General features: G+C 33.7%; 1 protein-coding gene across 5 annotated transcripts in view; it reads right to left on the minus strand.

Moving 5' to 3' along the window:
- CSMD3 (CUB and Sushi multiple domains 3) overlaps window positions 1-17,656 on the minus strand; it is a 1,174,595-nt gene that overhangs the window by 357,773 nt on the left and 799,166 nt on the right. For all 5 annotated transcript variants that reach the window (XM_073229983.1, XM_073229982.1, XM_073229981.1 and 2 more), the window contains 3 exons: window positions 10,790-10,978; window positions 5,584-5,700; window positions 457-672 (listed from right to left, as the gene is read on the minus strand). In XM_073229983.1, the coding sequence (XP_073086084.1) occupies window positions 457-672; window positions 5,584-5,700; window positions 10,790-10,978 (522 nt within the window). The remainder of the gene's footprint in view (window positions 1-456; window positions 673-5,583; window positions 5,701-10,789; window positions 10,979-17,656) is intronic.

A 17,656-nucleotide genomic window follows, 5' to 3' on the forward strand; every position in this document is an offset into this window, starting at 1 on the left:
TGTATGATTTTATATATACGTATATAAATTGTGTGTGTGTGTATATATATATATGTAATATTATAGTTTTAATATTAGCAAATTGGCATAAGATTTACTTATTTGTTTCTGCATTAGGAAATAACTAATTTTGTCTCACTATTCCACTCAGCTAGAAAGTAGAACTCTTATTGATAGGAATACTTTAAGAATACACGTTAAAACAATATAATTAATGTACTTCAAGTAGATTTTTAGAGAATTAATTTAGTTTTGCTTCTGTTTAATGCCCCCCTTTAATGTGCTACTATACACAGTCTTCAGCGTATTTCAAATTTAAAATTTGTTGACAGATATGTCTTTGTTTTCTTCTTTTCTGTTAATTTCCCTCTCTATTTGGTCATACATAACTTATGCTCATACTTTTAAAAACTCAATTTTTTGTTACTAAAGGGCTTTAAAAATATATTTTCATACCAGAGAATGTAATATTGAATCCTTCATATGATATTGAAAAATCTGAAATAAAGCGCAATTGAGCCCTGAAATTTCCGTAGAGACCAGCATTGATTGTGGAAGGAAGTTCTGAACCAGTCAGGCGTGCCAGGGGTTGGGTGAAACTACCATTCTCTGTGATCAGTAAATAGTCATGATGATCTTCCAAATGAAAGGTGTGAAAGTTGAACTGCACACCTATTGAGAAAAAGAGGAAAATTAGACTTACAAAGTATAACAGTAAAGCACAGAGTTACCAAACCAACTAAAACCTGGACTCTCCTTGTAATTGAATCCTCTGAAAATGAAAGACTCTGCTACAAAACATTCTAAAACGCACAGTATAAGCCTGTCATCCTTTTTGTTTTTTGTTTTTTTTCTTTCAGCTACTTTATAAGACATATAGTGAGTCATGTCTTAGAAACTGCTTGGAAATAAAAATTTAAAAAGCAACACCTAAAAAGAAATCATCTGAGTTTTCTGAAACTTTCAAAGAAAATTCAAATAATTTGTTTATAATAGAAGTGCAGTTTTCTGGTGAACATTTTTCATGCCCCCTTCATTTCCTTCTGCACACTCCTCTACACACATAAAAACAGTGCTTAGGAACAATGCACCCAACTTCCAAGAATATTTAACTACCTTAGAAGGGAAATATTAGCACGTATAGGAAGGAACTGTTTTTTCGTTAAATTAATATAATGACTCTTTATTTATTGGTTATTCACACACTTAAATGTGTATATAACATACTGAAAATTACACATGTAAGTGTTCAACTCACTGAATTTTCTAAAATGAATACATCTTTGCCAATAGCCCCTGAATCAAAAGACTTAGCAACACTCAGAGACCCCCTCCCTTCATGAGACTTTTTAGTCACTTCACTTTGCCAAAAGTGACCACTCACTTAACTTCTAATAGCATAGGCTATTTTTACTACTTTATATAAATGTTTATAATGGATTCATGCAATATATACTCTTTTGGGTCTGAGTTGTTTTGCTCAACATTAGGTATGTGTGATTCATCATATTTGCATGTGGTCATGGGTTGTTTATTTTTAGTGAGATATAGTACAGAATTTAATTTTGTGAGTACACTACCACATTTCTGTTCACTAGTTGATGGTCATTTAGGTAGTTTATATTTTAGCATAAATGCAGATGGAGTTGCTATAAGAATTCAAATATGTATTTTGTAGATACATACATAAGCACATATGTGCTTATTTCTTTTGGGTAGATATTTAGGAATGGATTTACTGGGTCACAGAATGAATACATATATATTTCACCTTTAATAGATAGTACTTTACAAAGTGTCTGTGCCAATATACATTTCCATCATGATATCTGTTGCACTGTACCAATATTTAACAATTTAACAAAATTTTTCATTTGTTCCATTCTGGTGAATATGGTGTGGTACTGCATTGTGGAATCATGTGAATTTTTTATGACATTGCCTAGAACACATGTTAAACACTAACAATTACATATACAAATACCTCGTAATGCAGGTAAGGTACCAGATAAAATAAAGGATGACTACCACGTTCATCTTTCCCTTGAAGTGCTTTATTGTTTTTTTTAATTTGACCTTAAAGAAATTCACCAAAAATTTCATTAAGGAAATCCAAAAACCCAGAATATAAGTAACATTCTTTAACATTATTCATTGACCTTTTATTTCCAAATGGTAAATAATACCAGAGTCCTCATTGTTTTTGAAAAACAAAAAGTGATTAAAAAATGAGATGAAAACAAACGTATAACATAGACAATGATAAGACACAGCTATTCATGCATAATGGGTCAGTGACTCTGATTTAACAAAGATTTGAAATAAACAATGATACTATTTTTCAAACTCTTTTTTAGAATGTAACAGTATTTTTCTCTCCACAGTGAGCAAGAACGTAAGAGCCTTTTAAAAGAAGTCTGGAAACTGAGTCAGTTTTTGAAATGTTCTCCAGTGTGAAGGTGGTAATTGATGCTAGCCAGATGTAAACAAGAATGAAGAGTAGATTTGGCCAAGAGAGGATACGTTGCCATCTAGGTTAACTGCTACCTACATTTACAAAATAATTACAATTTGACTTTTGTTATTTAATAAAACTAAGAAAAATTTGCTAGATAATCAGATAGTAGATGGACACAGATAAAACTCATGCATGTAATCTATATAATTTTTTAGATGATTGTTTTCATATACAATGAAAATGACAGTGGGATTATTAGCACCACAGTCTAGCAGAATTTTTAGTTTTCCCACTGTCAAGTATTGCATAGTCTTTCTGAGACTCACTTTCTCCATTTATAAAATGCAGTTCTAATATGGTTTTCTTGAAAGTTAAGTAATACATGTGAATGACTTGGTACAGTGTTTCGCATGGAGGAAGTGCTCTGTAACTGTTAGCTGAGGCTACTGTTCAGCCACACCTGACAGCTATTTTTTTCATGTCATCAGTGCTAGTCAATCACTTTATAAAAGGGAACTTTTATTTATCAGATTATGGTTCAAGCAATAAAATCTATTTTCACCATTGTGAAACAATGCAAAACCTTCAAAGTTCTGCAAAAGGTCAATTAATCCAAATATGAAAATGATATTAAGAACCTACTATATTCTAGGCATTACAGAATATAAATATTTACAAGACTGAAAATAATTCATGATATACCAGGGAAAAGATACATAAACTAAAAGTTCAAACACATTCTCCTGTTATAAAACTGGTTAATGTAAGTCAATAATGGAACAAAGTAAAAGTAACTAATATTTCATGGGGTTAGTAGAGGCTTCTGTAGGCAATGACCTCTAAAAGCAGAAGTTTGAGGAGGAACAATTTTAAGACAGACATTTCAGGAAGAAAGGGGAAGACAGGCAAAGACACAGAATCTTAACAGGCAATGGGGTTTGAGGACTAATGAGGGAAAGTCATTGGTATCAACATCACAGTATTTTCTCGTAAAAGTGATAATTCAGAAAGTCCTATTAAGGCAATTTATGTTATTTATAGACATACAGAAAATATCAGGCTTAAAGGTAAAATATCATGAAAATCTAGGTTCAGTTACAGTCATGCCATCAACCATGCTGTGGAGGGTGCCATATTGACTTTTAAGGAAATTCAAACTGTATAATGTAAATGTAAATGTAATGTAAGTTACTTCAAAATTTCCTCACATGAACTCTGGGTCAAAATTAATATGAAATATAATAGGCAGAAATACAAAAGCCTACATACACTGCCTTCTGCTATGGCTGTTGAATCAGGGTAAAGATTAAAAATCTATTCAAGGTTAAGCTAGTAGAAGAGATATAAGCTAAGATAAACAGGGAAAGTGGGTGTGCTGATGAAAAATACAACCTGACAATGAAATATAAAGATGTATGCACAAAGGTTTGTGGTTTCATAAAAAAAGAGCACTAGACTTGGAATCATTGGTTATAGATTCAGTTTCTTGGTCCCACACTCACAGGCACTGTGGCTTTGAGTGTATAACAAATAACCTCTAATGACTTCAAGATTCTTGCCTATAAAATGCAAGTAACACCTATACTATTTGCCTTACAAAGCATTTGAGAGGTCCACTGATCCTTGATAGAATGAACTTAAAAAAAAAAGAAGCCTGCAGTGAAGATAGAAAAATAACCAACTGCACAATCACACAATTTTAGGAATTGGACTTTAAAGTCTCAATAATCTAAAGAAATGAATTAGTTGACTGCCAACTCAAGAATTGCAGCAGCAAAAAAGTTAATGAAAATAAATATAATAGGCTTTATTAATGGAAATAATTCATGGAGTTAGATGATGCCATATAGTGTCTCATTCTGGAAAAACACATTTTTAGAACTATTAATTCCCTGGATAGCAATAAACTGAACACATCTAGAGAAAGGTGATTAGAATGGTGATATCAAAAAATCAGCTAATGGTAAAAAAATTGAAGGAACTGGGAACATTTAGTCTGGGAAGAAAAGGTTGGGATATAAGAGTGGGAATGGGTAGGTAGCAGATGTAACAAACATGGTGGTCACAAACTAGTGACTTGGTGTACTTAGGAATTTTAGGTTTGGGCAGTAATTAAGTTTGGTTTGTTTTTGTTTTTGGTTTTGGTTTTGTCTAACTCCAGAGAGCAGAACAAGGACAGCAATCACAAAATAATTTTCAATTAGAAGTATATAAAAATTTTTCCCAAGGAATATGTTTTCCCATCAGTGTAAGAATAAATACCAGGACAGTTCATCATGTTTCTGCCCTGCAGAGAAACTGGCATGATGGGTGAAAGGTTAACCCTATTAGCTTGATGATTTCTCCAGTTTTAAGAGATAATCCTTCACATATCTTTGGTTGCACTTTGGAATAATTGTACTTTGAACAAATTTTGTTGGCTCTTAAAAGTATCTAAATCTGCATTTCTTGCCATGTAAATGCAGATGAATTAACACTTGCAACCTGCAAAGATGCAAAACCTGAAGTGTTAATTAAACCTCTGTTTACATAGCAAGTGGTATGTAGCCCTCCATTTTCCTGTATAATATAAGGAAGCTATTTTAAACTCCCATTCCATTTTGTGAGATATATCTGCAATTCTGACAGGACATTTGTGACACAAATATTCCTAGAATGGTTATTAATTTGTGTGGAGAATAAAATTTAATAAATAATCATATACATTTTAAAAACAAGTGTATATAACCATGTACCATTTGCTTTACAATTGGCTCAACACTTCAGAGCATCTTCACATTCCCTTTTGAACTTTTAAAATCAAACTTTTACCACTGTATCACAGACAAAAGCCATCCTGTTTGAGCTTTTGACATGAAAATTCCAAATAACATTACTTTACTCTATCAAAAGAAAATAAATATCTCATATTACTATTATGATAAACATAGGAGCATTATAATACTAGAGAAAAGTAAATGTAATGTTCTGCTGCATTTACTTAAATTGAATTCTGTAATAGCGTATTTTAGTACTGATTTGTTTTTGCTCATGCAAAATGACATTGTAAAGAACAATGAAATGAAAATAGAGATGAAATGAAAATTCAGAAGATAGCCCAATTATCATTGCATGAGGCAAATTACCTTTTCCATGGGTTACATCAACAGTCCATGTACAATTTAGAGAATTTGGATAGAATTCTGGGTAACCAGGTGATAAGATTGTTCCACTAGGCCCTCTAACATCTCCTCCGCATAATGCTGAAAATACAAAGAAATATGGTCATATGATCAGTCATAGTTAAAGAGGCACAGGCTGAACAAATCTCTTCTCTCCTCTCTTGAAACAGAAACTGATTTTCTTTACTTAAGCTATTTCCTGGTAATAACAGGAGTATGTAAAGGCCTCTTTCAGTACTAGGAAGTCATTTCATCCATTGCAGCACTAGAGAAGAAAAAGGCATGTAATAGCCTTTGAGACTTAATATTGGCCCCGAGAGAATGTAGCTCAAATTCCACACTTGAATTTGATGTGCATAGTTATCTTACACATTTCTAATTACAAGGAACATTTGCATAAATTGGTCATAAATTAAACATGAGTAATTAATTACTTAGCAGCCCCTCTTCTATTATGCTTCGAAAAAATTAATTAACTTTACAAAACCATTTATTTTAGATTCCTAAAAGGGATGTGTATCATTCTTCAAAGAATTCTATCTAAAACAGTGAACTAAGCTATGAAAATTTTTGAAAGCTGCTTCTGTACTTCTGCATTTCTCTGGGAAATATCATGAATAAAAAGGAATTTTTGACAGGATATATAATTTTAAGTAAATATTCCAAGATAATGAAAATAAATAAATGCTCATGAACTGAGGTCAAAGAAATTAAACTTAACTCAGTGTTCATTTACTCAAGAGCAAATTGCAGTTTACAATGTCTTCTACCGCATTCAACAGATCAGTGGTTATGGTATGCCAGATAATTTTATTAGTATTAAAAATTAAAAGAGACAAAGATACAGCCAGGTAAAAATGTATATTCTAGTAGAAACAGAGAGGTGTTCACTCTGTGTTCTGTTCACTTGAAGATGCCAACTATTATGGGCAAGGACAGAAAAAACTGTGAATGCAACATATGACCTGACTCCTATGATTCTTGTTAAACACCCTTGGGACACTAGAAGGGCAGGTTTTGGCCTTATTCTTTTTCACAATTTCTTCTAAGTAGCAACGCTTAGAAGAGTTGAGGCCATCATCTGGTTGTATTCCACATCTGACTAGAAATAATGTTTGCAGTTCCTAGATGTATTTAAGCGTTCAGGCTTAGACTTACATATACATACAAAATTAAAAATGACTCCTTTTGTAATTTCTTTTACTCCACCCAGAAGTAAAATAAGGTATCCCTCTTGGGGCTGTCTTAACAGGCTACCTTCCTGAGAGCAAGAGAAGCACATTCTTCCAATTTCACTTATTATCAGGACATTACAGTAATATGCATGATTTGGTATCCTAAGCTCCTGTCTAGAGGCTGCACAGGCCTTTGCTGATAATTATTCTTATTGAACCTCCTTTTTTTCAATATTTACAAAAGTCCCATTGTGATTCTGTGATCATTTTAAGAACTAGGTATACCACCATTTCCTTGCTGATATATCTTGCTGATAATGGTGGTGCAAAGTTGACCTGTTTTTACTTTCTTTGTAATTAATTCTACTTCTTGACAGAGGACTGTTTTATTATTTTTACAAGTCAATTTATTCCTAGTAAACTGTATTCCATTTTATTCTCCATTGAGAGAGTCAGACAAAAAAGCCACCAATACAGCATGGTATGAATTTGTTGAATAAAATGTGATGAGTAAAACTGCTCTACTAGATTAAAACCAACAATCTCTACCTGAAAGGCCTATAATTTATACATAAAACTCAGTAAACAGAAGGATCAAAATTAAAAGAGTTAAATTAGTTAATTAATTAAACACAAAAGTACCATAAAAGAGAGATGTGAAATTTTTAGTAAGTACATCAGATGTGCTTCTGTGGATGCATGTGTGTGTATCTGGTATGTGTACAAGTTGTAGTGGGGAAGCTGTTCTGTACATTGGCATTTTTTTGAATAAAAGGAACTTTGTCAAATCTTCTTCCTGTAGTTGGGAAATTTCTTGGGGATTTTCTGTGTGTGAACTGCACCCATCATACCTGTGTTGAAGGTGGGATGTTAAAGGGATATTGTGCAGATAAATGAATAAAGTTAAGTAATTATAAACATATTAGAATATTTAAGAGTCATGGTCAATAACTAATGTATTATTAATAGACATTATACAGTTATTTTGATTATAACTAGAAGACAAAATACAGAGTGCATTTTTATGACATAGTGGAAATTTCTGTTATTTGAGGATATTAGTTTCAGATGAAGGCCTTGAAAGGAACTGAGTCAAAAGACCTAATTTCACAGTAAATAAGGGGTAAGGAGTATGATTTAGGTCTCCTTTTTTCTTTTGAAATATGAAACTAAAAATATGAAAATAAATGTACTTTATTTTACATCTAATAAAACTTAGGATGGATTGCAACTACGACTCATTCTTAACAACAGCAAGACCAAACACTCATTTGAATTTACAATGTGACTGTCATGATTCTGAAGACTTTTATTTTTATTAATTAATCCCCACAACAAAACTCTAAGAAAAGCACTGTGATTACTTTTTCACAGTTTGCAGATGAAAAAGCAAACAGAACACGAGCAGTGCAGAGTCCATGATCTTAAGCAGTCTCTTGGCTAGTAGCTTTTTCCTTCCCTGATTTTTGCCACATGTGATCACTACTTTATCACATGATTAATTCTCAACTAGAGCTTTAAAATATTTGAAGTCTCCTCAAAAAGCCATGCCCTTGAATGTAATAACCCAGATTTGTAAAGTTACACCTTACCCTTGGTGGTGATACACACCATGTGAGTGCTGGACAGTCTATAACTACAACAGACCATTTCTAGACAGTTCCATCAAAACCCTTTGAGTATTGCAAAGGAGCATGGAAATAGCCAACTGTTAAAAACCCCTTTATGATTTTTTTGTTTGTTTTCAGTCTCAAATCTGTTATTTTCCTATTTCTAGATCTCCCCACTCTGAACTGTACAACCTTATCTAAGATTGTTGTCCTTGAGTTTCCTTAATAACATAAAAGAAATGAGGAAACTGATGAAGCTTAAGTACATTCACTTCAATTTTGGGTTCTGTTTTTAATGATGTAGGTAACCCTGAGTTAATCATGTAGTTTCTTTAGTGCTAAATTTCCCCCAAATAATAGTATAACTACATTGTTCATCAAACAAATTGGATTACTTGAAGCCTGAGACTGGTTTTCCAGGACAAAAGGTGAAAACAGGATTTGTTTTAGGCAATTCAGCATATATATGTCCTCCTACCTATCTATAATATAGGGTAGTTATGTTAGTTAATGGTACCTAGTTCCTTAAGGGTTAAGTCACACCAGGCAAATTACCTCAAATTTACCTCTAGTGCTTATGTCAATCTTGTATTCCCAATACACAGAACACATTACTTGGGGTTGAATTTTGACATTAATATTACCCTCGACACTTGTTGGCCAAAAAAAAGGAATGCTACCCTGACCCTTCTTGTCTGGATTTCTGGGAGCCATTCAAGTCTCATTCTAGGATAAAGACTAAAGAGGTATGCAAGAGTGAGATCTAATCAAAGTGGCTAGTAAAAATTATTTTTGTAATCGAATATCTGTGTATCAGGAAATGTCTTTTAAAAATATGTGTTAAGGGAACATGAGAACACATGGTTCTTGACTTTAAGAGTACAATAAGGAAAAAGAATAAAAGGAGTATAACTACTAACCACTAGCTCAAGGAGAACACAGACAGTGTTTGTTCATGCTCAACAATATTTATTCAGTGCTTACACAGTATAATTAACAAATATTGATTTAGTGAATCAATAGGTGGTTATAAATTACTGAAAAATGGCATAACAAGTACAGAACCGCAGGATTTAGGAAAAGTCAGGATTTTGCCTAAATGCTTTTTCCAGGCAGAGCATAATCAGGTCAATGATCTTAAAGCTTGACTAGGCTTTTGAACATTGAAGGAAGGGCTGGAGCATTCCAGTGAAAAGGAAAAACATTAATGAAGGTAAAGGGAATAAAATATATATGCAAAATCAAAATGTAGTAAGTATTTTCCAAAGTCTGAAAAGTATAGCTTGTCCATTATTTCATTCAATACAGACTTACTGAGCACCAACTGTGTGACAGGAACTGTTCTGTGGAGAACAGACCTGAGGTCAAGAGGGGGGAAGTAAAGAGACCCCTCAAGAAATGCATGGTGAAAGATAAGATCTCAAATTTATTAAGTAGAGCAGGATCTAACTGAACCATTTTTGACTTCAGGTTCAAGGTTTTTGGTCAAGAGTGAAACAAAATGAATTTAGGAAGGATCATGCTTTACTCAGAAAATTAAGTATACATAAAATAGAATTGGATTCAAAATACTCTTTCCATATGACATAACTGATAGTAAAAAGGGAGATGTCCTGTTTTAGAGTCACATATTCTAAGAGGCACAGTTTCTATAAACTACTTAAATGGCTATATGTATACTTTATACAAAATCCTTAAAATGAACCTTGGCATCCCCAAGGAAATATTAATATATCCATAATTATACTTTCAATTTTAAATAATTTTAGTACTTTACTGTTGTGGAAAATGTGGGCAGGAGGCATTGTAACAGTGGAGTTCTCTGCATAGGATCTGGATCTAGGATGTTTGACTTTCAATACTGTCTGCCATTAACTAGTGGGGTGATAGAAGGCAAGGCACTTAACCTTTGCCTTTGTTTTCTCCCTGTTAAATGATCATAATGCCATTTACCTCAAAGAGTTATTTTGACAATAAATTGAGTTATATATGTAAAGCACCTGTAGCAGTGCCAGCATATGGTAAACCTTCGATAAATGTTAGCAGTCATTACTGTCACCACCACTTCATTTTCTAGTCTGCTTTGTCAATCAGCCGGTTAGGGACTGTGGACTCAACACAAGAGCTCATGTGCCTAAGAGCAGAGAACGCTATACCTTGAGTATCCAGGCAATCTAGGCCAATCAAGCCTACATAATGTCAGGGAAAGAAATTATGTTTATTCACTGTTTCTCCCTTTACCACAAGAAATTTAGATTAGTTGTCTCTGCAGAAAAATTTTAGAATGGAGGTCATTTGTTGTTATGTTCAGCCCCACATTTTATAAAGACTGTTTTATTTTTGGTTTATGGGTCAGCTTACTTTGCATATTGAATGAGTTCTTACCATCACAAGTTGGGAGTGGATGACTCCACCAGTGGTTTTTTTCACATAGAAGGGGCTCTTCATGGTTCAGCCTGTATCCTGGGTCACAACTAAACGAAACAGTGGATCCGATGGAGAAATCATGGCCATAGCGGCGGCCGTGCACAGGTATGCCAGGGTCCAAGCATGAATAGGTGTTCACCGTGACACCTGGAAAACAAAGGGAGAGGGGCAAAAGTTTGATGGGAACCAGATTTGCTCAAATTGATTCTTAATTTTTAAACAATTGCGAATGATGATTTTCACAAATGTTAATGTTCTCATAGCTTTATTTAAATAACCCGCGATTTCTTTAACAATTCATTTGGACATCTACCCAACAAAGACCAAATTCAGGTCATTTAGTTATATAAGAACTTGATGAAAATGTACAATTATCTACAAAATTTTGTATTGTTATAAATTATATATAATTATATATGTTTATATATAATTTTATAAACTCTTATTTTATAATTTTATATATAATGATAAATAATATAGTTACATTACATACTATACTATTTATAATTATACAATAATAATTGTAGCAGTAGCTAAGTTTCTTGAGCTCATTATATTCCAACTCTAAAAATTATGCAAGATTTGCTTCACTTATTCATTAAAAGAAACCTACGAAATTGGTTTTATCTTTAAGACTCTATTTGATTATTTAGGATACTCTGACTCTGTTCATAACCAATATTATACTTAATATTTATAATGTATTTTTAAAGTCTTATCAATGTTTTGATTTGAGGTTTATCATTCTGATGTAAAATATATATAAACAGGAAAGTAGAGGCATTTTGCAATATATGAAAATATGAATGCCAGTATGTTTCTAAGTAAAACAGTGCATCTGCTCTGGTGGCTACTTGTCAGTGTTTCAAATAGTCTGTAGTACACTTCGCTGTCTCCTGATGATAATCTTCCTTGTGACTTACAATCCCTACGTGAGACTATACCATACCATATCTCCGGATACTGCCAAATGTTCCCTAGGGTACAAAAATGCCCCCAGATGAGAAATTGGGAATAAGATAAAATAAATAATTTTTATTTTCCAAATAGGAAATTTAAACATTGAATAACAACTATTTTCATATTCTAAAAATACAGTAATTGGCACTTTCAAAGTTATACATCACATTAAATCACATTCACATGAGAAAATGTTTATTTGTATTAGTCACCCAAGTTTAAAATGAAGCTACACAAAATGCTAAAATTAAATAAAAGCTCAATTTTAAAGAGGAAAATTGTATATTTTAAGTGTATTTATTAAGCATATTCATTTCATATAAATGTTGTTGTTTTTAATGAGAAACCAAAATACAACGGACAATTTTATCTTCAACACAGTTACTTTACCTGCTATATTCCTCTTCTCAATGTGGCCATTATTATTCTAGGCACCCAAGACTTTGAAATCCTCATTCATCTTTAAATCCAGTATTTTTTTTCCTCCACAAAATGTGTCTGAAATCCACCCCCAATGAATAGAATAAAGTCATTTATTACTTCTCTTACCCTACCCAAAGCCTTCATTACTCCAGGTCAGTAAGACAAACAATAGTGTCTGGCCTCTCTTAAGTATCCTTCATCTCCATCTATTCTATATATCATTTTAGACATATATATCCTGAAGATATGCTATTTCTTTGCTTCTGTACCTTACTACTAAATGGCCCCAAGTTCAAAGTCAGTACCCTGAAATTTAAGACTTCCATATTGAACTCTACTCTTCTGAATTTCCATTATTTCCCATTCATGTAAGTCTACTCACTGGTTTTATGCCTTATTTCTCTGCCATGAATTATCAATTGTCCCCTTAACAAATCTAAATCTTTAATAGATAATCTCAGATTCCATCTTCTTCCTAATGATCCAGCTAATACATAGCTTTCCTCTATCCAAAACTCCTATACTGTAGAGAAATCTTAAGAAATCAGGGAAATGGGGATTTGAAGAACTCATGTACAATGTAAATTATGGATACACTGGAAAAGGAAATATGGAAAAAAGGAAAATCAAACAAAGGTAATTATCCAGAGTGATTTTAATGGTTTCAAATTATTCAGAGGACAGGTCAGTGAATAATACAAGGTTAACTATTTCACTTGTCCTTGTTCTCCAACTGATGGATGAGGTAAGATGATGTATTCCTTTTATGTCCCTCACTGTACTGTTTACATCTAGCAATCACAGAATAAATGTAAAGAACTATTTCATAATACTCATAATATTGATTAACAAGCTAATTAATTAAGGCAATGGAAATGTTGCAAAATGGAGAAAATGAGAAAGATCATGATAGACAGATAGCATAATTTACTAAAAAACAGTTATTACAATTACAATGTAATTGGTAATTAAATGGCTTTAGATGATTCTTTAATTTTGTCATTAAAATTACAATGCAGTGGTAACATCTTTCTATGTTGACAGTACTGCACTACTTGGGGTGAGGATTTAATAATGTGTGTTGGGGTGAGGATTTAATAATGTATGTAACTGTTGAACCACTGTATTGTGTACTTGAAACTAATACCGAGTATCAACTATACTTTAATAAGTAAATATACAAAAAACAAAAAAGCAATAAAATTACAATGTAATTGGTAGTTAAATGGTTTTAGATGATCTTTAAATTTTGATAGTGTATGAAATTTTCAGAAGTTCATGTTGGCATTATAAATGACATTAACATTTTCTCATTTTTCTTATTTTAGAGAACTTGTTTTTTTGAAAATAAGATCTCAAAACAGTTCTTGAGATTTGTTTATTCTGTTTAATAAAAATATTTAAACATTTTAAATTTTAGCTTATCTACCCACTCATTTATCTATTGACTTTAAATATAGCAACTGTTATTTACACTGTGCATTCTTTTAGATATCTAACATTTTCCGTAGTAGGAAAAGAATATCTATACATGCATGTGAAAAATATATCTTTGGGAATGGGTATCTTTGTCTATAGATTTGTCCTGTATTCATTTGTAATTGTATCACTTCATATAACACTGAGATATCGAAGAATACCTAATTATATTATATTTCAAGATATAACAACATAATAAATAGAAGTGATATTTCCTGGGAAAAAAATTGAATAAAATAAAAAAATGGACTATGTTCCTAAAGTCTATGCTATGCTACTATTATTTTAATATGTTTTGGAAACTACAAATAGTCTTACCCTATTGTTATAGTTTTTGCAATCTCTCTGTTTTGTGAGACAGATAGAGTGAGGTAAAAAAATGTCCCAGCAGAGGAAATAAAACAGAAGTCTGGAATGCAAGTAGTGGTAGTATTGCAAAAATTCCTTCCCATAAATTTTTGGTCCCCTGGAGAGGCTGAGTATTCTTCTAACTGATTTAATATTTAAAAATAGAAATTCAGGAACACCAAATATCTATATATATATATATGTATATATTAAGGTTTAATTAGAATAATTAAAGTTTACTCTACTGCTTTTGAGGTTTCTGAATGGTTCATTTAAAAAAGATAGTTGAGAAAAGATGGTGGTGTAAGAGGAGAGACAGAGGCTTCCTCCTAAAACTGGATACAATTAGAAAATTTAACTGGCACAACTAATCCTGAGAGAGGAACAGGAAAGAGGACAGCATCAGACTGCACACACCTGGAGAAAAGAGCAGACCTCAGTGAAGGGGGAAACATACCAGAGCTGTGGCCCCTCGGGACCCGAGCCCCTCACCTACCCCAGCTCATCAGTGGGAGGAAGACAAACGGAGCAGGGAGAGAGTGGAAGGGTCGGGACTGCTAAATACCTAGCTTTGGAGATCTGCTCTGGGAGCACAAACCTACATTTCATGGTGCTTTTATGAGACTTGCATGACTACTGGGTTGGAAAGTTAATACAGGCAGAGTTCCTGGGGAGACTGGGATTCCGGCTGCTTGAGGAAAGCAGGGATCCATATCTGGCTGCTCTGGGACAAAAACTTATAACTGTGTGACCAGCCCACTGGCTCAGGCAGTGGAGACAGGCAGAGCAGCCAGGAGGCGGGGAACAGCTCTTTTCTACCCCAAGTACGGCTCCCCTGTGACCCCCAACATTGCTTCAGGGGTTCAGCAGCTCCAGAATAGAGCTTCTGGACACTGGAGGGCACCATATACAAAAATGAAATGCCAAAGGAACCTTGTCCAGAGTAAAATTGTTAATACAACTCCCGAGAAAGATTTAAATGATATGGACCTTGTGACTCTTCCTGAAATGGAGTTCAAAATAAAAATCATCAACATCCTAATGGAGGTATGGAAAGACATCCAAGAACTCAGGAATGAATTCAGGTCAGAGATCCAATCATTGAAGAACACAGTGAAGGGTATTAAAAGCAGGTTGGATACGGTGGAGGAGACAATTAATGAAATAGAAATTAGAAAAGAGGAATACAAAGAAGCTGAGGCACAGAGAGAAAAAAGGATCTCTAAAAATGAAATAATATTGAGAGAACTGTGTGACCAATCCAAGCGAAACAATATTTGCATTATAGGGATATCAGAAGAAGAAGAGAGAGAAAGGGATAGAAAGTGTCTTTGAGGAGGTAGTTGCTGAAAACTTCCCCAATCTGGGGAAAGACATAGTATGTCAGGCCATGGAGGTCCACAGATCCCCCAATACAAGGGACCCAAGGAAGACAACAGCAAGACACATAGTAATTAAAATGGGAAAGATCAAGGATAAGGACAGACTGTTATAAGCAGCCAGAGGCAGAAATAAGATCACATACAAAGGAAAGCCCATCAGACTAACATCAGACTTCTCAGCAGAAACCTTACAGGCCAGAAGAGAGTGGCATGATGTATCAAATGCCATGAAGAAGGGACTGGAACCAAGATTACTTTATCCAGCAAGATTATCATTTAAATTTGAAGGAGGGATTAAGCAATTTCCAGATAAGCAAAAGCTGAGAGAGTTTACCTCCCACAAACCATCTCTGCAGTCTATTTTGGAGGGACTGCTATAGATGGAAGTGTTCCTAGGGTTGGATAGCTGTCACCAGAGGTAGTAAAATCATGGTAGGGAGGGTAGAGCAGCTGATTGTGAGGCAAATGCAAAATTAAATTGACTATCCCCAAAGTCAATCAAGGGATAGACAAACAGTACAGAATTTGATACCCTATATGTAAAGAATTAAGGAGGAAGAAAAAGGAAGAGAAATAGAAAAGAACCTTTAAATTGTATTTGTAACAGCATACTAAGTGAGTTAAGTTAGACTCTTAGATAGTAAGGACAGTAACCTGGAACCTCTGGTAACCACGAATCTGAAGCCTGAAATGGCAATAAGTACATACCTATCGAAAATCACCCTAAATGTAAATGGACTGAATACACCAATCAAAAGACATAGAGTCACTGAATGGACAAAAAAACAAGATCCATCTATATGCTGCTTACAAGAGACTCACCTCAAACCCAAAGACATGCACAGACTTAAAGTCAAGGGATAGAAAAAGATATTTCATGCAAACAATAGGGAGAAAAAAGCAGGTGTTGCAGTACTAGTATCAGACAAAATAGACTTCAAAACAAAGAAAGTAACAAAAGATAAAGAAGGACATTACATTATGATAAAGGGTTCAGTCCAACAAGAGGATATAACCATTATAAATATATATGCACCCAACACAGGAGCACCAGCATATGTGAAACAAATACTAACAGAACTAAAGGAGGAAATAGACTGCAATGCAGTCATGTTAGGAGACTTCAACCACCATTCACTCCAAAGGACAGATCCACCAGACAGAAAATAAGTAAGGACACATAGGCACTGAACAACACACTAGAACAGATGGACCTAACAGACATCTATAGAACTCTACACCCAAAAGCAACATGATACACATTCTTCTCAAGTGCACATGGAACATTCTCCAGAATAGACCACATACTAGGCCACAAAAAGAGACTCAGTAAATTCCAAAAGATTGAAATCCTACTATCCAACTTTTCAGACCACAAAGATATAAAACTAGAAATAAATTGTACCAGGAAAGCAAAAAGGCTCACAAACACATGGAGGCTTAACAACACACTTCTAAATAGTCAATGGATCAACGACCAAATTAAAATGAAGATCCAGCAATATATGGAAATAAATGACAACAACAACACAAAACCCCAACTTTCGTGGGATGCAGTGAAAGCAGTCTTAAGAGGAAAGTATATAGCAATACAGGCATATTTAAAGAACAATCCCAAATGAAGAGTCTAATGTCACAGTTATCAAAATTTGAAAAAGAAAAACAAATGAGGCCTAAAGTCAGCAGCAGGAGGGACATAATAAAGATCAGAGAAGAAATAAACAAAATTGAGAAGAATAAAACAATAGCAAAAATCAATTAAACCAAGAGCTGGTTCTTTGAGAATATAAACAAAATAGATAAGCCACTAGCCAGACTTATTAAGAGAAAAAGAGAATCAACACACATCAACAGAATCAGAAATGAGAAAGGAAACATCATGACGGACCCAACAGAAATACAAAGAATTATTAGAGACTACTATGAAAACCTATATGCTAAGAAGCTGGAAAACCTAGAAGAAATGGACAACTTCCTAGGAAAATACAATCTTCCAAAGCTGACCAAGGAAGAAACACAAAATCTAAACAAACCAATTACAAGCAAAGAAATTGAAGCGGTAATCAAACTACCCAAGAAAAAAAACACCCGGGCCAGATGGATTTATCTCGGAATTTTATCAGACATACAGAGAAGATATAATACCCATTCTCCTTAAAGTTCTCCAAAAAATAGAAGAGAGGGAATACTCTCAAACTCATTCTATGAAGCCAACATCACCCTAATATCAAAA

This window comes from Manis javanica, chromosome 2, assembly GCF_040802235.1.
Source record: "Manis javanica isolate MJ-LG chromosome 2, MJ_LKY, whole genome shotgun sequence".
Classification (NCBI taxonomy): Eukaryota; Metazoa; Chordata; class Mammalia; order Pholidota; family Manidae; genus Manis; species Manis javanica.